The sequence below is a fragment of the Ranitomeya imitator genome, chromosome 5, assembly GCF_032444005.1.
Source record: "Ranitomeya imitator isolate aRanImi1 chromosome 5, aRanImi1.pri, whole genome shotgun sequence".
NCBI classification, from domain to species: Eukaryota; Metazoa; Chordata; class Amphibia; order Anura; family Dendrobatidae; genus Ranitomeya; species Ranitomeya imitator.
The window spans coordinates 22,075,279-22,101,830 of record NC_091286.1 but is presented as its reverse complement, the minus strand read 5'-3'; the positions used below and the strand labels follow the sequence as shown (position 1 = coordinate 22,101,830).

Below are 26,552 nucleotides of genomic sequence, written 5' to 3'. Positions count from 1 at the left end.
CATGGAGCTCCCCCTAGTGGTGACTACAGGGAGCCAGATCGTGGCATTCAGGAGGCGATGTACAAATCTGAATGCATGGAGCTCCCCCTACTGGTGACTGCAGGCAGCCAGATCGTGGCATTCAGGGGGCGATGTACAAATCTGAATGCATGGAGCTCCCCCTACTGGTGACTGCAGGCAGCCAGATCGTGGCATTCAGGAGGCGATGTACAAATCTGAATGCATTGGGCTCCCCCTAGTGGTGACTACAGGGAGCCAGATCGTGGCATTTAGGAGGCGATGTACAAATCTGAATGCATTGGGCTCCCCCTAGTGGTGACTACAGGGAGCCAGATCGTGGCATTTAGGAGGCGATGTACAAATCTGAATGCATTGGGCTCCCCCTAGTGGTGACTACAGGCAGCAACACTTTTCATTCAGCTTTATGGCTTGGAAGATTTAAAGCCTTGAATAATAAATGTAAGAAGTTCAGTGTTTCCTGCTGTAGTAACTAGGGTTGAGCGACCTTGACTTTTTTAGGGTCGAGCCGGGTTTCGCGAAACCCGACTATCTCAAAAGTCGAGTCGAGTGAAATCGGCCGATTATGGCGAAAAGTCGAGGATCGACCGAAACACGAAACCGAATGCAAAGCCAATGGGAATATATACATTTTTTTTCTCTCTCTCTCTCAGGATAAAGCAATAAATAAAATAAAAGCATCCAATTTGATTTTTTGACTTTTTTTAATTTTTCCATCTTTCTTGTATAGCATTAATTGTAAAAACAAAAAATACCAGCATCGTGATTATAAATATATTAACAGATAAAATGACATCTCGATTTTAACAAACACAAAGGAAAAAAAAATATTTTGCGGAGACTGCGCAAAGCACAATACGTGGATTTATACACCGCGGGGGGGGGGGGGGGGGGGGGGGGGGGAGGGGCATCAGAATACTTTGGTGGGGGAGGGGGATGGTGACAATAATAATAAAAAAAAAAACTAAAAAAAATTATAATAAATAAATAAATACAAACAAAGCAGATGGATGTAAAATACAAGGACCTACATGCAAGGGGGTGAGGATTGGGACCTGAATCTTCTTCCTAAAGAATTTTATGGGAGGTGTTTGAATGTGTCTGGGAATTCGATAAAATGGTTTTTTTTTTTAGTTTAGTTTTATTTTTTTTGTGGTCAGACAGGAAATATTATTGGTAAATCGCCCCCTCTGATAGGCACAGAAGATGTGCTCAAGGCGCCACCAAGTGGTCAATAGTGAGAATTGCTCTTCGGGCTACTGTAACTGGCAAAATGGCCACCAGATTTTTATTTATGGATCCAATTTGTAACTTTTTTCTTCTGTGTGTTTATTAGTAATCGTTGTGGAACAAGCGATTAGTCAGCAGCTTAAATAAAATCCACGGGCAGTCACCATCCTGCTTCCAAGCAAAATGCACAACAATTTTCTAATGCCAACCACCCCCTCCCATCTTTAAAATCATAATTACACGGACGTTTGTACAGGCAAAATTGTGCAACAACAAAAAAAAAAATATCAGTGTAGCTTGGACCTTAATACTTAAGTTTTAATTTTTGTCTAATTTATCCTTTCTGATAAAAAATAAAACAATTCTGCTAAAATTAAACTTTGTAAGTTACACCTCACAGCCAGCAGGTGGCGCTGTTTCCTTACAACTAACCAAACACTATCTGCAACAGTGCCATCTGCTGGCCAAAAGACAGTACTGCATTCATCCTATTTCTGTGCATTTCCTTCAGCATAGAAACTTCTCATAATGATAAAATTCACTATAATGAACTGTAAACAGATAAAATGGTTAAAGATAACCGTAACTGAGGGGGGTGGAGGTGGCAAAGGCTTCCTAACAGCTGAGGCGGTTAATAATATGGAAAGATGGCAGGGCGTTTCCTGAGAAATTAAATCTTCCTGTGGAATGGTGAACACCAGTGAAAAGTGAAGTCATTATGCAATGGCTGCAAGATCACAGATGAGATATATATATATATATATATATATATATATATATATATATATATATATATATATATATATATATATATATATATATATATATATATATATATATATATATATATCTATAAAAAAAAACCTGTAGTGGGGAAATGAAAAAAACAAAACAAAACTGCGATTGACCGTGTAAAGCAAAACGTGAAGATTACGTGATTGTACGGTACGTAGTCTGATCCGTGAAGCGGGTTTACCCCATATATCAGTAATGAACGCAAACAATCGATCATTAAAATGACAGAATCTCTTTAAATATGCCTCTAATACTCCGTCCTTATATATACATATGCAATGTACTATTTAGATTAAACTCTGTAGTAAAATACGTTATTGATGAGAGCGGGGAGGCGATCACACATCGGATGTGTCCTCCCACGGGGGCAGGCGACACGGCGGACTTCCCCGCACCCGCCCGGACTTCCCACAATGGTTCCGTTGTGTGTCCGCCATTTGTGGCTCATGGAAACCATTAGCAAAGCGCCCGATCCTCTGCTGGGTCAGGTGTGTCCGCAGGCACGCTGCTCGCCGATGGTGGGTAGTGTCCTGGTGGCCTCCTCTGACCAGCGGCGGGTGGTGGTGGGGGGATGGGAGATGCCAAGAGCAGCGGGAAGGGGCGAGGAGGTTCAGGCGTCCCAGCTGACGTGATCCGAGCTCTCTAAGGAGCTGCTCTTGGTCTTGTGGGGCGACACCGGGCTCGGGGGGCTGCTTAGGTTGGAGCTATTGGAGGCTGTTGAATGTCTTGGCGAATCGGAGTCCTGAGGACGAATAAAACAGAAGGGGTTAAACCTCCGAACACAACACGAGCTGATATCTGCAGTCACATTCAAAGCTGCACAGAATCTCAGATTGTGGCACATGGACTCTTAGAGGGGTCATTCGGCACCGTCCAGAGACGCCCATGTACTGCCGATCGCGCACGTGGAGATCTCGGACCGTAACGTCATTGGCGCCGCTCTCGTCAGATGTGAGCGGCTCTGGACAGAGTCGGAGAAACAACGGTTTCCGCTTGTATGACTCAACATTACAGTCATGCAACCGGAAAGCTAAAAGAAATCAATGCATGCAGCTTTGGATGTGACTAGAGTGTAAATAATGACCAAGGTAAATGAAGCAAGCTGTTGACCTCACTACTCCAGTCACATCCATACTGCTTTTTATGAAAGCCCGGCGGTGACGGATCCGTCTTCTCACCTCTCGCTCATAGTCTCGCGCTGCTGCGTCACTTCCTTGGTCGGGTCCTCCGGAAGACAATGAGCCGTCAGACGGGGACGTCATGGGCTGCCTCTTGGCTCCGTAGCTGCTGCCGGAGAACTCTCGCCGTAGAGCGCTGCCGTTCTGTGACGTCCCTGCAATGTGAATTGCGAGATGTTCGTTTTAAGACGATATTCGCTTCCCCTTCGGGGGTCACATCAGGTAGCGAGTGATTCCACAGACCCCTATGTGGGCATCAATGACTGCGCCGTCAGCCTGCGGCGCTGCGGTTACTTACGTGCGGCCAGGCCACTGCTGGCGCTCATCGACCGGCCGGGCTCCCCGCGGGACTTGTTAATTGAGGGAATACTGACGGAGCCGCTGAACATGGAGCGACTATCCTGGTGCCGGAGGTTCTGTTCGGAGCAGAGGGGGGACACAGTTATGGGGGGTAAATATAACGGAAAACCAGACGCAGTGATCATAAGCACCGCAGACGGTAAAGCTCCAGGGGGCGGAAGCCGAGACCATCCAGACTGAAGCAGAAACCAACATGGAGGCGGCAGAACAGGCGAACATGGAAACACACCATGTGCGGATCAGAACCGTATGGGATGATATGGCGTCATTGGGGTGGGAGATGGGAAATCCACAAGGGACCACGGTCAGAGGATGAACCCCCAAACATCACCCCCAACCCACAGGGCTGTGCAGTGAAAACTGGAAGCAGGAACATTGTGCATCAGGAGAGCGGGGTCTGCGGAGAGGGGGCGCAGCACTCGGACATCGCCCTCCTGTCCGTATGAAGATGGCGGTCTAGAGGGCAAAAAACTCATCAGATAGAAGTCTGCTGCACCCAGCTGGGAGAGATCAACCACCTAAGGTGGATGGAGGAAGGAACAGAGGGGAGATGGCGAAGCAGTGGGGTCCGGCAGCAGCCGGCACCGAGAAGACAGGAGCGCGAGGCCGAGCCAAATGGCCGGGTGTATGGGAGAGTCGGGGGATACAGCCATATAATGTCCGCGGCAGAGCAGGACGCACGGATCAAGTCAGGAGCCCAAACCCTGCAACTGGCGAACACCGAGATAAACCCACAGCCGGCAAACAGATGGAGGTGCAGCAACAGGTGAAGGGATGAAAGGCAGAGACACGCAATGGCCAGGAGGAGGGAGGAGAGAGGAGCAATGGCCAGGAGGAGCAATGGGTCGGGGATGAGTGAGAAGCTATGGCTGGGGGAGGAGCGAGGAGCAATGGCCAGGAGGAGGGAGGAGCAATGGGTGGGGGAGGAGCGAGGAGCAATGGCTGGGGGAGGAGGGAGGAGCAATGGCTGAGGGAGGAGTAATGGTCGGGGGAGGAGCGAGAAGCAATGATTTGAAGGAGTGAGAAGCAATAATTTGGAGGAGCGAGGAGCAATGGCCAGGAGGAGGGAGGAGCAATGGGTGGGGGAGGAGCGAGGAGCAATGGCTGGGGGAGGAGGGAGGAGCAATGGCTGAGGGAGGAGTAATGGTCGGGGGAGGAGCGAGAAGCAATGATTTGAAGGAGTGAGAAGCAATAATTTGGAGGAGTGAGGAGCAATGATCTGGAGGAGTGAGGAGCAATGATCGGGAGGAGTGAGGAGCAATGATCGGGAGGAGTGAGGAGCAATGATCAGGAGGAGGGAGGAGTGAGGAGCAATGATCGGGAGGAGTGAGGAGCAATGATCGGGAGGAGTGAGGAGCAATGATCGGGAGGAGTGAGGAGCAATGATCGGGAGGAGTGAGGAGCAATGATCGGGAGGAGTGAGGAGCAATGATCGGGAGGAGTGAGGAGCAATGATCGGGAGGAGTGAGGAGCAATGATCGGGAGGAGTGAGGAGCAATGATCGGGAGGAGGGAGGAGCAATGATCGGGAGGAGGGAGGAGTGAGGAGCAATGATCAGGAGGAGTGAGGAGCAATGATCAGGAGGAGTGAGGAGCAATGATCGGGAGGAGTGAGGAGCAATGATCGGGAGGAGGGAGGAGTGAGGAGCAATGATCGGGAGGAGTGAGGAGCAATGATCGGGAGGAGTGAGGAGCAATGATCGGGAGGAGTGAGGAGCAATGATCGGGAGGAGTGAGGAGCAATGATCGGGAGGAATGAGGAGTGAGGAGCAATGATCGGGAGGAGTGAGGAGCAATGATCGGGAGGAGTGAGGAGCAATGATCGGGAGGAGTGAGGAGCAATGATCGGGAGGAGTGAGGAGCAATGATCGGGAAAAGTGAGGAGCAATGATCGGGAGGAGTGAGGAGCAATGATCGGGAGGAGTGAGGAGCAATGATCGGGAGGAGTGAGGAGCAATGATCGGGAGGAGTGAGGAGCAATGATCGGGAGGAGTGAGGAGCAATGATCGGGAGGAGTGAGGAGCAATGATCGGGAGGAGTGAGGAGCAATGATCGGGAGGAGTGAGGAGCAATGGCTGAAGCTTCAGATCAGAAGCAGAAACCTAGAGGAGCGAGAAGCAGTCATAAGCAGCGGTGACATGGAGGCAGGCACACCACACAGGTTAGTCCGGGGCTCGGCTGTGCATACCCTGTGAGAGCCAGGGGTAGTGCTGAGAGACGGGGAGGAGTAGGAGGAGGTGGCGGGGTGGACGGGGTCGGAGGACAGAAAGTTTTCAGCAGAATTTGCAGTCATGTGATAGACGTGCTCAAAGTTGCTTGGAGTGGAGATCAGGCTGGAGTGATGGCGGAGGGGGGATGGATTAGGGGACCTGGACTAGTAAAAAGACAGAATAAAAAAAAGACACAATCAACGGGAGAAAGACTCCAGTATCACCAGTAATAACTTGCACTGGAAAACTGCACCAATATGGACTCTGGAAGAAAATACATCAGTCGCAAAACGTATCTCTCTCGTGTGCTGATAGTTTGTTACAATGTATCGGTGCAGAACAAATAATCATCAGTCTGTATGATTTAAGTCAAAGTATATTGTTTAGAGCGGATGCAAATGTAACAAACCCTCATCTGTGAGCAGTATTATGTCCATTAAGGATGTTGGTCTCAGAAAGAAAAGTGTTCCAAGTTCTTTTACAGCAAGTGGAGATGTTGAAAAAAGTGAAGGAGGAAGAATAGAAATACAAAGTTGCAGAACTTTTCATCGTGTTGTCGATGGATTCACACAAAATGGAAAACACTGCCCCATATAACAGGAGATCTCCCTAGAGACAAGCTAATACTGGGGGTCCGCAAGCGATCAATGACTTCAATATCCCACACAAGAGCAGTGTATTTCCTGACCAAGAGCCAGAGTTCAGGGTTCTGTCCTGTGCCTGGCATGAAGCTGAAAAGGACATCTGGGAGAAGACTGTCAGCACAATGCTCCTCCCACACGTCCTTTCCAGTAGGATGCCAGCCACAGGACAATCCCAAAATTTAATTCCAGAAGTGTAAATATTTAGCACCCATTCTGTTATCAGTTTAGAGAAGTCTTGTAGATAAACAGTCCGTCTCATAGCACCAGAACGGCCACACAGCTTTTTGATCTGAAGTAAGAATCTCTGGATAATCGGATATTAGACTAAGGCTATGTGCACACGTTGCGTTTTTTTCCGCATTTTTTCGCTATAAATATGCATTATATACATTATTCATCCCATCATTCTGCAATTCTTGTGCACATGATATGTTTTTTTTTTTTTTCACAAAAAACACTTTGCGGTAAAAAACGCAGCATGTTCTTTCATTTTGCGGATTTTTCGCGTTTTTCCGCTATTTAATGCATTGGGAAACTCCAGAAAAAAAAAACACAAAAAAGCGTGTCAAAAATGCATGCGGATTTCTTGCAGAAAATGTCCGGTTTTGCTCAGGAAATTTCTACAAGAAATCCTGAACGTGTGCACATAGCCGAAAGGGATTTTATTAAAACCAAATATTACATTTATGAAGTCATCAGCACTGAAGAACATTGGATCTACTGATCCGGCAGCAGCGTCTCTCACCATAGGTAAATCTTTCAATATTTGGATACCGTCTCCGGGCCCCATGTGTGCTATGTGGTTGAAGTTTGTTGGGTTGGAAATGAGCTTGTTCCTCATCTCAGGGTCTCGTAACATCTCCCTGCAAGAAAAATGCTCAGTGAAGGAACCGCACAGATCATAGAAAAGGGAGTATGTTCTCCAGAGAGCCATCCATACTTCACATCTGGAAAATCTTTATCAACCTACCAGAGCTGCACTCACTATTCTGCTGGTGCAGTCACTGTGTGCATACATTACATTACTGATCCTGAGTTACATCCTGTATTATATCCCAGAGCTGCACTCACTATTCTGCTGGTACAGTCACTGTGTACATACATTACATTACTGATCCTGAGTTACATCCTGTATTATATCCCAGAGCTGCACTCACTATTCTACTGGTGCAGTCAGTGTACATACATTACATTACTGATCCTGAGTTACATCCTGTATTATACCCCAGAGCTGCACTCACTATTCTGCTGGTGCAGTCACTGTGTACATACATTACATTACTGATCCTGAGTTACATCCTGTATTATACTCCAGAGCTGCACTCACTATTCTGCTGGTGCAGTCACTGTGTGCATACATTACATTACTGATCCTGAGTTACCTCCTGTATTATACCCCAGAGCTGCACTCACTATTCTCTTGGTGCAGTCACTGTGTACATACATTACATTACTGATCCTGAGTTACCTCCTGTATTATATCCCAGAGCTGCACTCACTATTCTACTGGTGCAGTCACTGTGTACATACATTACATTACTGATCCTGAGTTACATCCTGTATTATATCCCAGAGCTGCACTCACTATTCTGCTGGTGCAGTCAGTGTACATACATTACATTACTGATCCTGAGTTACATCCTGTATTATACTCCAGAGCTGTACTCACTATTCTACTGGTGCAGTCAGTGTACATACATTACATTAGTGATCTTGAGTTACATCCTGTATTATACTCCAGAGCTGCACTCACTATTCTGCTGGTGCAGTCACTGTGTACAGTACAGACCAAAAGTTTGGACACACCTTCTCATTTAAAGATTTTTCTGTATTTTCATGACTATGAAAATTGTAAATTCACACTGAAGGCATCAAAACTATGAATTATCACATGTGGAATTATATACTTAACAAAAAAATGTGAAACAACTGAAATATGTCTTATATTCTAGGTTCTTCAAAGTAGCCACCTTTTGCTTTGATGACTGCTTTGCACACTCTTGGCATTCTCTTGATGGGCTTCAAGAGGTAGTCACCGGGAATGGTCTTCCAACAATCTTGAAGGAGTTCCCAGAGATGCTTAGCACTTGTTGGCCCTTTTGCCTTCACTCTGCGGTCCAGCTCACCCCAAACCATCTCCATTGGGTTCAGGTCTGGTGACTGTGGAGGCCAGGTCATCTGGCGTAGCCCCCCATCACTCTCCTTCTTGGTCAAACAGCCCTTACACAGCCTGGAGGTGTGCTTGGGGTCATTGTCCTGTTGAAAAATAAATGATGGTGCAACTAAACGCAAACCGGATGGAATAGCATGCCGCTGCAAGATGCTGTGGTGGCCATGCTGGTTCAGTATGCCTTCAATTTTGAATAAATCCCCAACAGTGTCACCAGCAAAGCCCCCCCACACCATCACACCTCCTCCTCCATGCTTCACGGTGGGAACCAGGCATGTAGAGTCCATCCGTTCACCTTTTCTGCGTCGCACAAAGACACGGTGGTTGGAACCAAAGATCTCAAATTTGGACTCATCAGACCAAAGCACAGATTTCCACTGGTCTAATGTCCATTCCTTGTGTTCTTTAGCCCAAACAAGTCTCTTCTGCTTGTTGCCTGTCCTTAGCAGTGGTTTCCTAGCAGCTATTTTACCATGACGGCCTGCTGCACAAAGTCTCCTCTTAACAGTTGTTGTAGAGATGTGTCTGCTGCTAGAACTCTGTGTGGCATTGACCTGGTCTCTGATCTGAGCTGCTGTTAACCTGCGATTTCTTAGGCTGGTGACTCGGATAAACTTATCCTCAGAAGCAGAGGTGACTCTTGGTCTTCCTTTCCTGGGGCGGTCCTCATGTGAGCCAGTTTCTTTGTAGCGCTTGATGGTTTTTGCCACTGCACTTGGGGATACTTTTAAAGTTTGCCCAATTTTTTGGACTGACTGACCTTCATTTCTTAAAGTAATGATGGCCACTCAATTTTCTTTACTTAGCTGCTTTTTTCTTGCCATAATACAAATTCTAACAGTCTATTCAGTAGGACTATCAGCTGTGTATCCACCAGACTTCTGCACAACACAACTGATTGTCCCAACCCCATTTATAAGGCAAAAAAATCCTACTTATTAAACCTGACAGGGCACACCTGTGAAGTGAAAACCATTCCCGGTGACTACCTCTTGAAGCTCATCAAGAGAATGCCAAGAGTGTGCAAAGCAGTCATCAAAGCAAAAGGTGGCTACTTTGAAGAACCTAGAATATAAGACATAATTTCAGTTGTTTCACACTTTTTTTAAGTATATAATTCCACATGTGTTAATTCATAGTTTTGATGCCTTCAGTGTGAATGTACAATTTTCATAGTCATGAAAATACAGAAAAATCTCTAATAAGAAGGTGTGTCCAAACTTTTGGTCTGTACTGTACATACATGACATTCCTGATCCCGAGTTACATCCTGTATTATACCCCAGAGCTGCACTCACTATTCTGCTGGTGCAGTCACTGTGTACATACATTACATTACTGATCCTGAGTTACATCTGCATTATACCCCAGAGCTGCACTCACTATTCTGCTGGTGCAGTCACTGTGTACATACATTACTGATCCTGAGTTACATCCTGTATTATACCCCAGAGCTGCACTCACTATTCTGCTGGTGCAGTCACTGTGTACATACATTACTGATCCTGAGTTACCTCCTGTATTATACCCCAGAGCTGCACTCACTACTCTGCTGGTGCAGTCACTGTGTACATACATTACTGATCCTGAGTTACATCCTTTATTATACCCCAGAGCTGCACTCACTATTCTGCTGGTGCAGTCACTGTGTACATACATTACTGATCCTGAGTTACATCCTGTATTATACCCCAGAGCTGCACTCACTATTCGGCTGGTGCAGTCACTGTGTACATACATTACTGATCCTGAGTTACATCCTGTATTATACCCCAGAGCTGCACTCACTATTCTGCTGGTGCAGTCACTGTGTACATACATTATTGATCCTGAGTTACATCCTGTATTATACCCCAGAGCTGCACTCACTATTCTGCTGGTGCAGTCACTGTGTACATACATTACTGATCCTGAGTTACATCCTTTATTATACTCCAGAGCTGCACTCACTATTCTGCTGGTGCAGTCACTGTGTACATACATTACATTACTGATCCTGAGTTACCTCCTGTATTATACCCCAGAGCTGCACTCACTATTCTGCTGGTGCAGTCACTGTGTACATACATTACTGATCCAGTACTCATCCTGAGCTACATTCTGCATTATACTTCAGGGCTGCGCTCACTATGCTACTTAGAATTAGCACAACTGTATACACACAGTGACTCTCCCAGCAGAATAGTGTGTGTCGTACGTTCACGTCACATAGATGTAGGATGACTTGCGTGGATCAGGTCTGGTATTATGTGACGCTTCCGTGGCTTCCTACCTCCTCTGCTGCATTCTTTCCTCCTCCGGCACACGGAAAGAGTACCTCCGCTTGTTGTTAATATTCCTCACCATTTGCTTCCGGCTATTGTCCGACGTCTCGGGAACGACCAGCTCGTCCCCTTCTAGAAAACAAGTAAATTACAGTGAGGTCAGAGGAGGTGTGGGGTCGTGGGGTCAACACCAAGATGAAAAAAAAAAGTTATAAATTATTCCTCACCAGCCATTTTATTCTTGAAATATATAAGTCGTATTGTTTCCAATCCCAGAAGATTAAGTGAACCTTCTGCATTCAGTGGACGCACCTAAGGGTGAAATGGAAAAGGTTCCTAAAATTTCCTTTTAAATCGGTGGCAGCTGGTACACACTGCGCTTATCATCCAGCTGAAAAAGAGGCAGGAAAACTGGCAGCTTCTCAGCCAATCAGCAATGCTGAAAACATTCCAACTTATTCTGACTGGCTGACAGGCAGCTCCTCACAAGGCTCCTCCCAAATGTTATATTCAGCTGGATGCCAAGATTCTTAGATATATATGGGGTAAAGTCCTTCAGATAAACGGTTACCTTCTTAAGGGGAATAGTCTGAATCCACTCCATGGAATTAATGTCGTAGATGTCAACTGCGTTTTCACTGTACACAGAGAGGTAGGGGGCATTGTAGCCTGCAAGTGCAAGGATGCAACAGATACAGTCAACCAAAGCATGCTTTCCTTGGTCTACTTCGTATGGATAGGGCTGTGGGGCAATATGGATAAATGGCGGGCATATGTATATAAAACTGCATGCAGTGAGCTCCCCCTAGTGGTGACTGTATAATCTGTATGTAGTGAGCTCCCTCTAGTGGTGACTGTATAATCTGTATGTAGTGAGCTCCCTCTAGTGGTGGCTGCATAAATCTGTATGTAGTGAGCTCCTCCTAGTGGTGGGTGTATAATCTGTATGTAGTGAGCTCCTCCTAGTGGTGGCTGTATAAATCTGTATGCAGTGAGCTCCTTCTAGTGGTGACTGAATAAATCTGTATGTAGTGAGCTCCCTCTAGTGGTGACTGTATAATCTGTATGTAGTGAGCTCCCTCTAGTGGTGACTGTATAATCTGCATGTAGTGAGCTCCCTCTAGTGGTGGCTGTATAAATCCGTATGTAGTGAGCTCCCTCTAGTGGTGGCTGTATAAATTTGTATGTAGTGAGCTCCCTCTAGTGGTGACTGTATAATCTGCATGTAGTGAGCTCCCTCTAGTGGTGGCTGTATAAATCTGTATGTAGTGAGCTCCTCCTAGTGGTGACTGTATAAATCTGAATGTAGTGAGCTCCCTCTAGTGGTGGGTGTATAATCTGCATGTAGTGAGCTCCCTCTAGTGGTGGCTGTATAAATCTGAATGTAGTGAGCTTCCCCTAGTGGTGGCTGTATAAATCTGTATGTAGTGAGCTCCCTCTAGTGGTGGCTGTATAAATCTGTATGTAGTGAGCTCCCCCTAGTGGTGGCTGTATAAATCTGTATGTAGTGAGCTCCTCCTAGTGGTGACTGTATAAATCTGAATGTAGTGAGCTCCCTCTAGTGGTGGGTGTATAATCTGTATGTAGTGAGCTCCCTCTAGTGGTGGCTGTATAAATCCGTATGTAGTGAGCTCCCTCTAGTGGTGGCTGTATAAATTTGTATGTAGTGAGCTCCCTCTAGTGGTGACTGTATAATCTGCATGTAGTGAGCTCCCTCTAGTGGTGGCTGTATAAATCTGTATGTAGTGAGCTCCTCCTAGTGGTGACTGTATAAATCTGTATGTAGTGAGCTCCTCCTAGTGGTGGGTGTATAATCTGTATGTAGTGAGCTCCTCCTAGTGGTGGCTGTATAAATCTGTATGCAGTGAGCTCCTTCTAGTGGTGACTGAATAAATCTGTATGTAGTGAGCTCCCTCTAGTGGTGACTGTATAATCTGCATGTAGTGAGCTCCCTCTAGTGGTGGCTGTATAAATCTGAATGTAGTGAGCTTCCCCTAGTGGTGGCTGTATAAATCTGTATGTAGTGAGCTCCCTCTAGTGGTGGCTGTATAAATCTGTATGTAGTGAGCTCCCCCTAGTGGTGGCTGTATAAATCTGTATGTAGTGAGCTCCTCCTAGTGGTGACTGTATAAATCTGAATGTAGTGAGCTCCCTCTAGTGGTGGGTGTATAATCTGTATGTAGTGAGCTCCCTCTAGTGGTGGCTGTATAAATCCGTATGTAGTGAGCTCCCTCTAGTGGTGGCTGTATAAATTTGTATGTAGTGAGCTCCCTCTAGTGGTGACTGTATAATCTGCATGTAGTGAGCTCCCTCTAGTGGTGGCTGTATAAATCTGTATGTAGTGAGCTCCTCCTAGTGGTGACTGTATAAATCTGTATGTAGTGAGCTCCTCCTAGTGGTGGGTGTATAATCTGTATGTAGTGAGCTCCTCCTAGTGGTGGCTGTATAAATCTGTATGCAGTGAGCTCCTTCTAGTGGTGACTGAATAAATCTGTATGTAGTGAGCTCCCTCTAGTGGTGACTGTATAATCTGTATGTAGTGAGCTCCCTCTAGTGGTGACTGTATAATCTGCATGTAGTGAGCTCCCTCTAGTGGTGGCTGTATAAATCCGTATGTAGTGAGCTCCCTCTAGTGGTGGCTGTATAAATTTGTATGTAGTGAGCTCCCTCTAGTGGTGACTGTATAATCTGCATGTAGTGAGCTCCCTCTAGTGGTGGCTGTATAAATCTGTATGTAGTGAGCTCCTCCTAGTGGTGACTGTATAAATCTGAATGTAGTGAGCTCCCTCTAGTGGTGGCTGTATAAATCTGAATGTAGTGAGCTCCCTCTAGTGGTGGCTGTATAAATCTGAATGTAGTGAGCTCCCTCTAGTGGTGGCTGTATAAATCTGTATGTAGTGAGCTCCCTCTAGTGGTGACTGTATAATCTGCATGTAGTGAGCTCCCTCTAGTGGTGGCTGTATAAATCTGTATGTAGTGAGCTCCCCCTAGTGGTGGCTGTATAAATCTGTATGTAGTGAGCTCCCTCTAGTGGTGACTGTATAATCTGCATGTAGTGAGCTCCCTCTAGTGGTGGCTGTATAAATCTGTATGTAGTGAGCTCCTCCTAGTGGTGACTGTATAAATCTGAATGTAGTGAGCTCCCTCTAGTGGTGGCTGTATAAATCTGTATGTAGTGAGCTCCCCCTAGTGGTGGCTGTATAAATCTGTATGTAGTGAGCTCCCTCTAGTGGTGGCTGTATAAATCTGTATGTAGTGAGCTTCCCCTAGTGGTGGCTGTATAAATCTGTATGTAGTGAGCTTCCCCTAGTGGTGGCTGTATAAATCTGTATGTAGTGAGCTCCCTCTAGTGGTGGCTGTATAAATCTGTATGTAGTGAGCTTCCCCTAGTGGTGGCTGTATAAATCTGTATGCAGTGATATCACCCATTTGTGGCTGTATAAGGCTACGTTCACATTTGCGTGGTGCGGTGCGGCGTCGGCGACGCAACGCACAATGCAAATGTAAACGCATGCACAACGCAGCGTTTTGTGATGCATGCGTCCACTTTTGCATGGTTTTTGGCACAGAAAAAACTGCATCATGCAGCGTCCTCTGCGCCCTGACGCATGCGTCACAAAACGCAAGTGCAACGCATGTCCATGCGCCCATGTTAAATATAGGGGCGCATGACGCATGCGTCGCCGCGGCTGCGCCCGACGCAACGCTAATGTAAACGTAGCCTAAATCTGTAGGTAGTGAGCTCCCTCTAGTGGTGACTGTAGAAATCTGTATGTAGTGAGCTCCCTCTAGTGGTGGCTGTAGAAATCTGTATGTAGTGAGCTCCCTCTAGTGGTGGCTGTATAAATCTGTATGTAGTGAGCTCCCTCTAGTGGTGGCTGTATAAATCTGTATGTAGTGAGCTCCCTCTAGTGGTGGCTGTATAAATCTGTATGTAGTGAGCTCCTTCTAGTGGTGACTGTATAAATCTGTATGTAGTGAGCTCCCTCTAGTGGTGGCAGTATAAATCTGAATGTAGTGAGCTCCCTCTAGTGGTGGCAGTATAAATCTGAATGTAGTGAGCTCCCTCTACTGGTGGCTGTATAAATCTGTATGTAGTGAGCTCCCTCTAGTGGTGGCAGTATAAATCTGTATGTAGTGAGCTCCCTCTAGTGGTGACTATATAAATCTGTAGTAGTGAGCTCCCTCTAGTGGTGACTGTATAAATCTGTATGTAGTGAGCTCCCTCTAGTGGTGACTGTATAAATCTATATGCAGTGAGCTCCCCATAGTGGTGACTGTATAAATCTGAATGCAGTGCGCTCCACCTAGTGGTGGCTGCAATAAGACTACACTTTACCATATAACTGACTGCACAGAAGATTTGGAGCTCTATCGGAAAATTTGACCTATAGGAATAAATTCCAGTATAGATTTTGGACTTGGCGGTTTATTTACAGCGCATTTTTTTCCTAATTTCTCAGTGAGACACTTACAGCACGCTGATGGAACGGCAGGCCACATGAGCTCCTGCTGCCGCGACCTCCGACCCTGGCAGTCAACATAAACCCCAACGCTGCTAAAACACAGCAGATATTCCTTATTCGAGATCTCCACTGCGCAAATGGCGTCCGTGGGTTGTTGTGTGATGAATGATAGCGTGTGGTCGTCGGCATGGAGGAGGCTGTACGGGCTGCCTTCGGCATGTAAAGGGTATCGGATGAATCCGGACTGGTAGCCCACGCACAGCCGCTCGTTGAAGATGGCCATCCACTGGACGTTGCCGGGGACCTGGATCTCCTTGATCTTTTTGTGCCGGGTCTTGCTTTGGTTCAGTTCGTAGCAGAGCACCTGCCTTTTCATGGACACGCACAGGCAAGTGAGCGCCCCGTGCCGCACCTGGCCCGACGCTATACCCTGGCAGCCCTTCGTCTCGGCCAGCTTGAAAAATTCAGTCTCTCTCCCGTCTAGCGAGGCCATAGGATAGAGCCGGACGTGGCGGTTCCTCCCTGATATGACGGCGATTAGCTGCTCGTTCGGTAGAAGCTCCACCTGGTGAACCTTCTTGTTATCTCCAACCCTTATGATCTCTGTGGACAGAAAAGGAAATAGTCAGTGCATATTTTACTACGGAACAAATAGCAGCGGCAGGGGGTACCACGACGTACCCCCATAACCATCTGTAATGCTGCACCGTGCAAAGTATAAGCACAGCTTCTTCCATGTGCTTTGATATTGTTTTGTAATATAGAATCTGTTACTAGAAACCATCAAGAAGCAGGCATGTTCATATCTGCCATTCTCATAAATGTTTGTGTTAAGAAATAATGCACACATGGAATGAGAGAGTCCGGCGGGAGCAGAGAGAGAGAGAGTCCGGCGGGAGCAGAGAGAGAGAGTCCGGCGGAAGCAGAGAGAGAGAGTCCGGCGGGAGCAGAGAGAGAGAGTCCGGCGGGAGCAGAGAGAGAGAGTCCGGCGGGAGCAGAGAGCGAGAGTCCGGCGGGAGCAGAGAGAGAGAGAGAGTCCGGCAGGAGCAGAGAGAGAGAGAGTCCGGCAGGAGCAGAGAGAGAGTCCGGCGGGAGCAGAGAGAGAGAGGCCGGCGGAAGCAGAGAGAGAGAGAGGCCGGCGGGAGCAGAGAGAGAGAGAGGCCGGCGGGAGCAGAGAGACAGTCCGGCGGGAGCAGAGAGACAGTCCGGCGGGAGCAGAGAGAGAGTCCGGCGGGAGCAGAGAGAGAGTCCGGCGGGAGCAGAGAGAGAGTCCGGCGGGAGCAGAGAGAGAGTCCGGCGGGAGCAGAGAGAGAGTCCGGCGGGAGCAGAGAGAGAGTCCGGCGGGAGCAGAGAGAGAGTCCGGCGGGAGCAGAGAGAGAGTCCGGCGGGAGCAGAGAGAGAGTCCGGCGGGAGCAGAGAGAGAGTCCGGCGGGAGCAGAGAGAGAGTCCGGCGGGAGCAGAGAGAGAGTCCGGCGGGAGCAGAGAGAGAGTCCGGCGGGAGCAGAGAGAGAGTCCGGCGGGAGCAGAGAGAGAGTCCGGCGGGAGCAGAGAGAGAGTCCGGCGGGAGCAGAGAGAGAGTCCGGCGGGAGCAGAGAGAGAGTCCGGCGGGAGCAGAGAGAGAGTCCGGCGGGAGCAGAGAGAGAGTCCGGCGGGAGCAGAGAGAGAGTCCGGCGGGAGCAGAGAGAGAGTCCGGCGGGAGCAGAGAGAGAGTCCGGCGGGAGCAGAGAGAGAGTCCGGCGGGAGCAGAGAGAGGCCGGCGGGAGCAGAGAGAGGCCGGCGGGAGCAGAGAGAGAGTCCGGCGGGAGCAGAGAGAGGCCGGCGGGAGCAGAGAGAGAGAGGCCGGCGGAAGCAGAGAGAGAGAGAGGCCGGCGGGAGCAGAGAGAGAGAGAGGCCGGCGGGAGCAGAGAGACAGTCCGGCGGGAGCAGAGAGACAGTCCGGCGGGAGCAGAGAGACAGTCCGGCGGGAGCAGAGAGAGAGTCCGGCGGGAGCAGAGAGAGAGTCCGGCGGGAGCAGAGAGAGAGTCCGGCGGGAGCAGAGAGAGAGTCCGGCGGGAGCAGAGAGAGAGTCCGGCGGGAGCAGAGAGAGAGTCCGGCGGGAGCAGAGAGAGAGTCCGGCGGGAGCAGAGAGAGAGTCCGGCGGGAGCAGAGAGAGAGTCCGGCGGGAGCAGAGAGAGTCCGGCGGGAGCAGAGAGAGAGTCCGGCGGGAGCAGAGAGAGAGTCCGGCGGGAGCAGAGAGAGAGTCCGGCGGGAGCAGAGAGAGAGTCCGGCGGGAGCAGAGAGAGAGTCCGGCGGGAGCAGAGAGAGAGTCCGGCGGGAGCAGAGAGAGAGTCCGGCGGGAGCAGAGAGAGAGTCCGGCGGGAGCAGAGAGAGAGTCCGGCGGGAGCAGAGAGAGAGTCCGGCGGGAGCAGAGAGAGAGTCCGGCGGGAGCAGAGAGAGAGTCCGGCGGGAGCAGAGAGAGAGTCCGGCGGGAGCAGAGAGAGAGTCCGGCGGGAGCAGAGAGAGAGTCCGGCGGGAGCAGAGAGAGAGTCCGGCGGGAGCAGAGAGAGAGTCCGGCGGGAGCAGAGAGAGAGTCCGGCGGGAGCAGAGAGAGAGTCCGGCGGGAGCAGAGAGAGAGTCCGGCGGGAGCAGAGAGAGAGTCCGGCGGGAGCAGAGAGAGGCCGGCGGGAGCAGAGAGAGGCCGGCGGGAGCAGAGAGAGAGTCCGGCGGGAGCAGAGAGAGGCCGGCGGGAGCAGAGAGAGGCCGGCGGGAGCAGAGAGAGGCCGGCGGGAGCAGAGAGAGGCCGGCGGGAGCAGAGAGAGGCCGGCGGGAGCAGAGAGAGGCCGGCGGGAGCAGAGAGAGGCCGGCGGGGAGCAGAGAGTCCGGCGCAGGGAGCAGAAAGTCCGGCGCGCGGCAAGTCCTGTTCTGCTATTTTTCCCCCTAAGATCTCCGCTTGCTGTCATTCAATAAGAACTTGTCCTATTCAGTGACAGCAATCACTGAGATCTAGAAGCACATGAAGAAGTGATGCACAAAGTGTATTTGGAGAGAACAGAACTTTTCAATTATTCGCAGACTGGAACTTCGGATCGGAAGCATCAACGGAGGCAAAAAAAAGCAAAAAAAACAAGAATATTCGCTTGGTCTTACCATCTTTGGTGACGTGCACGACAAACAAGCCCTCTTCATTTCCAAGCGCTATTCTTTCATGATCTACAGAGGAAAGCAAATGAAAAGGACATTAACCCCTTCCTGCCACAGACAATTTTTCGCTTTTGTTTCCCCTCCCTCCATTGTCTTCCGTTTTATCTTCCCATTGACATAATTGTCGATTCCATCCTGTGGGACGAGTCGTAATTATGAATGACACCAGTCACTGTACCAGATCAGTCACTGAAAAATGGGAAATAACATAAAACAATATGCAATTTCGCTATTGTTTTTTTTTGGGTGGGGGTATTGAGCCTGTACATAAAGTGCAGCACAGATTCACCTCCACTAAAATCCGAGATCCTGAGATCAGGAACAGAACAGACATTTATAGGACATAAGGCGTTGGAAGTTTATTTTATATCAACTCCGACTCTACCGCCCAGGTTTTTACGGCGTTCATTGTGCAGTAACATGATTCTCCAGGTCAGTACAATTATGGCGATAACAAGCTTGTATAGTTGTTTTCTTTTTTTATTATTTTGGTGATGAATTTTTTTTTGTTTTTTAATTTGTTAAAAATTATTTTGAGTCGCGTTTTTCATAGTCCTTTTCATTTTTCCATCGATGGAGCCGTGTAGAGCTTGTTTTTTTTTTCTTGGTGAGCTGTGGTATTAATGGATGATTTGATAACATTTTATTACGTCTTTTGGGGGCTGTGCCGACGTTTTGAGTTTAGTTTTTTTTTTTTTTTTTAATAAGTAATTTTATATTTAGATAGATTGGAGGAGAATTAATATATTTATATATTTGTCCCCTCTCTCGGTACTCCATTCAACCTCTGTCCTATACTGTAATGGGAGCATAAATCACACACTGACGCAGGCCACACACCCGCTCATACACGCTGCCACCACTCACCGAACACACGGGCGATGAGTCCCGGAAATATTACCTCTACTGTCTGCAAATCATAAGGCTCACACACGTTAAGGCTATGGATTCTTTCGAACATGCAAGGTTCAACTTGTTAAAGTTTTATGATTTAATACAAAAAGGTACAGTGTTTACAGTAAGAAAAAGGTATAAAAATATGATAAGACATACAAATATGCAAAACAGTGTAAGATAAACAGGAGAAAACTTACAGAAATATCCAACTTTGTAGTCTGCTTTCTGCTCCCTGAGGGGGGGACGAAGATGGAATGGAACACATCAGCTTGGCTGCCCTCAATCTGTGAACACCCCCCTTTGGGTGTAGGTCTAATTTATAGAGTCACCCTGGAGGTCAAATTTCTAGACCAGCCCCTCATGTTAATATTTATAATTGCTTGTTTGTGACTGGGCCGTGAACACTCAACCAATGAACATATTATTTCCTCTGAAATTCCCTGTGTAAAGTTTCTCACAGATTGATAGTGTCAGGCTGTAATTGACATCTCTCTTCAAAAGAGCCGAAGGTGTGAAACATTTCCCCTTCCTGGATCTTAGCAAGACCCCCTGGCAAAATTAAAGACAGCAGACTGCTTTCTCAGGATAATATATACTGTGACCCCTGCAGCCTCAGGACAGATGTTAAATTACTGCTAGTCACACATATATACCTATGTGAAGGAGATATTTTGCTACAATATTTTTAATGGCTTTAGTTTTAAAGAGAAAAATTAGGCTGATTTATTTACTTATTCTATTATTTTTTATTTGCCCTCTGGGACTGGAACCTGTGATCGCCCAATTGCTTGTTCTATAAACTGCGATAGAACTGTATTGATGTATGTAACTAATATCACTACATCCTATGAAGCGCACTTTAAAAATACAGATGGTAGATCTTGACAGTAGCACTTAAGGGTACTGTTAAGGGTCGCTGCTGAACTTGCTCATTACCACTGCAGCTGGTGTGTTATGCACATGTTGGGAATGGGTGAACATGAGAGACAACCCTAAATCGCTCTCCTAGATATCAGACTGAGGGCAATATAAAAGCAAGAGCAGAGATGTGATCAGTGGCTCTGGGCGCCGTCCTCGTTATTTGTACATAATCCCCGGTCGCCGTCACTCACCGAGAATAGAGGCGGACTGCGTGTTCTTGATGAGCGGCAGCGTGCTGTCGTACGCCTCCTTAGGCACGTAGACGGAGCGGTCCTTCAGCTTGTTCTTCTTCAGGATCCGGTGCAGCTCGTTCAGCACTCCCACCCACTTGCTCTTGTCGCTCTCGCTGTCTGCCAGGAACAGGACCGAGCATTTATTGCTGGACGCCGACAGCTGAGACGCAGTCACCTTGGAGAAGAGGCAGAAGATGCATTATTGTTAACGGGACACAGAAATAATAAATCATTTATAAATATTAATATTTAAAACCAATTTATATCTGGCTTATTTTTTCTGATGTACATTTTTTTTAAATTCCTTATCTTGTGTTCTGTATCATTATTATGCTAGAGAATCTATGATCTCCACGGGAGAATATTGTGACCATGATCTGTGCAGAGGTTATTGTACAGGAGGAGGTGAGCTGTGACATCACCTATTATGAATGGTGAATCCTGTGTTATCTACTGTATATAGAGGTGTTATCAGTCATTGTACAAGAGGAGGTGGTGAGCTGTGATATCACCAATTGTGAATGGTGGATCCTATGCTATCCACGGTATATAGAGGTGTTATCAGTCATTGTACAGGAGGAGGAGGTGAGCTGTGACATCATCTATTGTGAATGGTGGATCCTGTGTTATCTACTGTATATAGAGGTGTTATCAGGCATTGTACAGGAGGAGGAGGTGAGCTGTGACGTCACCTATTGTGAATGGTGAATCCTGTGTTATCTACTGTATATAGAGGTGTTATCAGTCATTGTACAGGAGGAGGTGGTGAGCTGTGACATCACCTATTGTGAATGGTGGATCCTGTGTTATCTACTGTATATAGAGGTGTTATCAGTCATTGTACAGGAGAAGGAGGTAAGCTGTGACATTAATTAGCACAAATATACAGTGAATAATTATTACTGATAAATGATTGGGCTTAAATGAACAATACACATAAGAAGGTTTGCAAGTACAGCTGCCCATCAGTTCTAGAAACTCTCCAGAAACCACAAGTTTTGATTGTAGAGTTGGAAAACTTCTGCTTCAAAAACTGAGCAAAGTAGTGGGAGCGTGCAGTCACGTGTTCCTCCATCCGATCCGTGCCAGGGATCCACAGTGGCCAAACTGTTGTTCCGTCAGAAGCCGTCTAATCCGAATACGCGGTGGAGCAGCGGGAATGGGGCGATATCACAAATGTGCCCAGGAATTCTGACTTACTCTGAAAATGCAGGGAATGTCCTTACGACTGGCGTGGATAACATCAGATGCTAGAACCGAGCTCACCGCAAACTCCTCGTCCCTGCAACCAGAACAATATCATCAGGAATCAGCTTCTGGTCCAGGTCAGGACCCGAACATTGTTATATAGGGTGGTCCCATCAACCACATGCATCACCCAACCCAGGCTAGGATAAAATAATGACTGCTGAGGGCCAAACGACTAGGAACCCCACTGCCCAGTCCCAAAGGCACCTGAGTAAGAGGCGGTAGTAATACACCCTCGTATTATACTCCAGAGCTGCACTCACTATTCTGCTGGTGCAGTCACTGTGTACATGCATTACATTACTGATCCTGAGTTACACCCTGTATTATATCCCAGAGCTGCACTCACTATTCTGCTGGTGCAGTCACTGTGTACATACATTACTGATCCTGAGTTACCTCCTGTATTATACTCCAGAGCTGCACTCACTATTCTGCTGGTGTAGTCACTGTGTACATACATTACATTACTGATCCTGAGTTACATCCTGTATTATACCCCAGAGCTGCACTCACTATTCTGCTGGTGCAGTCACTGTGTACATACATTAAATTACTGATCCTGAGTTACATCCTGTATTATACCCCAGAGCTGCACTCACTATGTACGTACATTACTGATCCTGAGTTACATCCTGTATTATACTCCAGAGCTGCACTCACTATTCTGCTGCTGCAGTCACTATGTACATACATTACTGATCCTGAGTTACATCCTGTATTATACTCCAGAGCTGCACTCACTATTCTGCTGGTGCAGTCACTGTGTACATACATTACATTACTGATCCTGAGTTACATCCTGTATTATACCCCAGAGCTGCACTCACTATTCTGCTGGTGCAGTCACTGTGTACATACATTACATTACTGATCCTGAGTTACATCCTGTATTATACTCCAGAGCTGTACTCACTATTCTGCTGGTGCAGTCACTGTGTACATACATTACATTACTGATCCTGAGTTACATCCTGTATTATACTCCAGAGCTGCACTCACTATTCTGCTGGTGCAGTCACTGTGTACATACACTACATTACTGATCCTGAGTTACCTCCTGTATTATACCCCAGAGCTGCACTCACTATTCTGCTGGTGCAGTCACTGTGTACATACATTACATTACTGATCCTGAGTTACATCCTGTATTATACTCCAGAGCTGCACTCGCTATTCTGCTGGTGCAGTCACTGTGTACATACATTACATTACTGATCCTGAGTTACATCCTGTATTATACCCCAGAGCTGCACTCACTATTCTGCTGGTGCAGTCACTATGTACATACATTACATTACTGATCCTGAGTCACATCCTGTATTATACCCCAGAGCTGCACTCACTATTCTACTGGTGCAGTCACTGTGTACATACATTACATTACTGATCCTGAGTTACATCCTGTATTATACCCCAGAGCTGCACTCACTATTCTGCTGCTGCAGTCACTATGTACATACATTACTGATCCTGAGTTACATCCTGTATTATACTCCAGAGCTGCACTCACTATTCTGCTGGTGCAGTCACTGTGTACATACATTACTGATCCTGAGTTACATCCTGTATAAGGGTATGTGTCCACGTTCAGGATTGCATCAGGATTTGGTCAGGATTTTATGTCAGTATTTGTAAGCCAAAACCAGGAGTGGAACAATTAGAGGAAAAGTATAATAGAAACATATGCACCACTTCTGCATTTATCACCCACTCCTGGTTTTGGCTTACAAATACTGACATAAAATCCTGACCAAATCCTGATGCAATCCTGAACGTGGACACATACCCTTATACTCCAGAGCTGTACTCACTATTCTGCTGGTGCAGTCACTGTGTACATACATTACATTACTGATCCTGAGTTACATCCTGTATTATACTCCAGAGCTGCACTCACTGTTCTGCTGGTGCAGTCACTGTGTACATACATTACATTACTGATCCTGAGTTACATCCTGTATTATACCCCAGAGCTGCACTCACTATTCTGCTGGTGCAGTCACTGCGTACATACATTACATTACTGATCCTGAGTTACATCCTGTATTACACCCCAGAGCTGCACTCACTATTCTGCTGGTGCAGTCACTGTGTACATACATTACTGATCCTGAGTTACCTCCTGTATTATACTCCAGAGCTGCACTCACTATTCTGCTGGTGTAGTCACTGTGTACATACATTACATTACTGATCCTGAGTTACATCCTGTATTACACCCCAGAGCTGCACTCACTATTCTGCTGGTGCAGTCACTGTGTACATACATTACATTACTGATCCTGAGTTACATCCTGTATTATACCCCAGAGCTGCACTCACTATTCTGCTGGTGCAGTCACTGTGTACATACATTACACTACTGATCCTGAGTTACATCCTGTATTATACCCCAGAGCTGCACTCACTATGTACATACATTACTGATCCTGAGTTACATCCTGTATTATACTCCAGAGCTGCACTCACTATTCTGCTGCTGCAGTCACTATGTACATACATTACTGATCCTGAGTTACATCCTGTATTATACTCCAGAGCTGCACTCACTATTCTGCTGGTGCAGTCACTGTGTACATACATTACATTACTGATCCTGAGTTACATCCTGTATTATACCCCAGAGCTGCACTCACTATTCTGCTCGTGCAGTCACTGTGTACATACATTACATTACTGATCCTGAGTTACATCCTGTATTATACTCCAGAGCTGTACTCACTATTCTGCTGGTGCAGTCACTGTGTACATACATTACATTACTGATCCTGAGTTACATCCTGTATTATACTCCAGAGCTGCACTCACTATTCTGCTGGTGCAGTCACTGTGTACATACACTACATTACTGATCCTGAGTTACCTCCTGTATTATACCCCAGAGCTGCACTCACTATTCTGCTGGTGCAGTCACTGTGTACATACATTACATTACTGATCCTGAGTTACATCCTGTATTATACTCCAGAGCTGCACTCACTATTCTGCTGGTGCAGTCACTGTGTACATACATTACATTACTGATCCTGAGTTACATCCTGTATTATACTCCAGAGCTGCACTCACTATTCTGCTGGTGCAGTCACTGTGTACATACATTACTGATCCTGAGTTACCTCCTGTATTATACCTCAGAGCTGCACTCACTATTCTGCTGGTGCAGTCACTGTGTACATACATTACATTACTGATCCTGAGTTACATCCTGTATTATACCCCAGAGCTGCACTCACTATTCTGCTGGTGCAGTCACTATTTTCATACATTACATTACTGATCCTGAGTCACATCCTGTATTATACTCCAGAGCTGCACTCACTATTCTGCTGGTGCAGTTACTGTGTACATACATTACATTACTGATCTTGAGTTACATCCTGTATTATACCCCAGAGCTGCACTCACTATTCTACTGGTGCAGTCACTGTGTACATACATTACATTACTGATCCTGAGTTACATCCTGTATTATACCCCAGAGCTGCACTCACTATTCTGCTGCTGCAGTCACTATGTACATACATTACTGATCCTGAGTTACATCCTGTATTATACTCCAGAGCTGCACTCACTATTCTGCTGGTGCAGTCACTGTGTACATACATACATTACTGATCCTGAGTTACATCCTGTATTATACTCCAGAGCTGCACTCACTATTCTACTGGTGCAGTCACTGTGTACATACATTACATTACTGATCCTGAGTTACATCCTGTATTATACCCCAGAGCTGCACTCACTATTCTGCTGCTGCAGTCACTATGTACATACATTACTGATCCTGAGTTACATCCTGTATTATACTCCAGAGCTGCACTCACTATTCTGCTGGTGCAGTCACTGTGTACATACATACATTACTGATCCTGAGTTACATCCTGTATTATACCCCAGAGCTGCACTCACTATTCTACTGGTGCAGTCACTGTGTACATACATTACATTACTGATCCTGAGTTACATCCTGTATTATACCCCAGAGCTGCACTCACTATTCTGCTGCTGCAGTCACTATGTACATACATTACTGATCCTGAGTTACATCCTGTATTATACTCCAGAGCTGCACTCACTATTCTGCTGGTGCAGTCACTGTGTACATACATTACTGATCCTGAGTTACATCCTGTATAAGGGTATGTGTCCACGTTCAGGATTGCATCAGGATTTGGTCAGGATTTTATGTCAGTATTTGTAAGCCAAAACCAGGAGTGGAACAATTAGAGGAAAAGTATAATAGAAACATATGCACCACTTCTGCATTTATCACCCACTCCTGGTTTTGGCTTACAAATACTGACATAAAATCCTGACCAAATCCTGATGCAATCCTGAACGTGGACACATACCCTTATACTCCAGAGCTGTACTCACTATTCTGCTGGTGCAGTCACTGTGTACATACATTACTGATCCTGAGTTACATCCTGTATTATACTCCAGAGCTGCACTCACTGTTCTGCTGGTGCAGTCACTGTGTACATACATTACATTACTGATCCTGAGTTACATCCTGTATTATACTCCAGAGCTGCACTCACTATTCTGCTGGTGCAGTCACTGTGTACATACATTACATTACTGATCCTGAGTTACATCCTGTATTATACTCCAGAGCTGCACTCACAATTCTGCTGGAGCAGTCACTGTGTACATACATTACATTACTGATCCTGAGTTACCTCCTGTATTATACCCCAGAGCTGCACTCACTATTCTGCTGGTACAGTCAC

At 46.8% G+C, this 26,552-nt stretch overlaps 1 protein-coding gene across 3 annotated transcripts in view; it reads right to left on the bottom strand.

The window, feature by feature from the left end:
- Positions 1–2,039: 2,039 nt before the first annotated feature.
- Positions 2,040–26,552, bottom strand: part of CDC42BPA (CDC42 binding protein kinase alpha) — a 152,404-nt gene continuing 127,891 nt past the window's right edge. For 2 of the 3 annotated variants that reach the window (XM_069768389.1, XM_069768390.1), the window contains 11 exons: positions 21,766–21,847; positions 20,524–20,740; positions 18,461–18,523; positions 15,344–15,937; positions 11,440–11,537; positions 11,096–11,180; positions 10,877–11,000; positions 7,180–7,297; positions 3,520–3,637; positions 3,222–3,376; positions 2,040–2,785 (listed from right to left, as the gene is read on the bottom strand). In XM_069768389.1, coding sequence (XP_069624490.1) covers positions 2,654–2,785; positions 3,222–3,376; positions 3,520–3,637; positions 7,180–7,297; positions 10,877–11,000; positions 11,096–11,180; positions 11,440–11,537; positions 15,344–15,937; positions 18,461–18,523; positions 20,524–20,740; positions 21,766–21,847 — 1,786 coding nt within the window. In that variant the 3' untranslated portion in view covers positions 2,040–2,653. Of the gene's footprint in view, positions 2,786–3,221; positions 3,377–3,519; positions 3,638–5,768; positions 5,955–7,179; positions 7,298–10,876; positions 11,001–11,095; positions 11,181–11,439; positions 11,538–15,343; positions 15,938–18,460; positions 18,524–20,523; positions 20,741–21,765; positions 21,848–26,552 lie in introns of all 3 variants that reach the window. The other variant, XM_069768391.1, reaches the window with a different exon arrangement.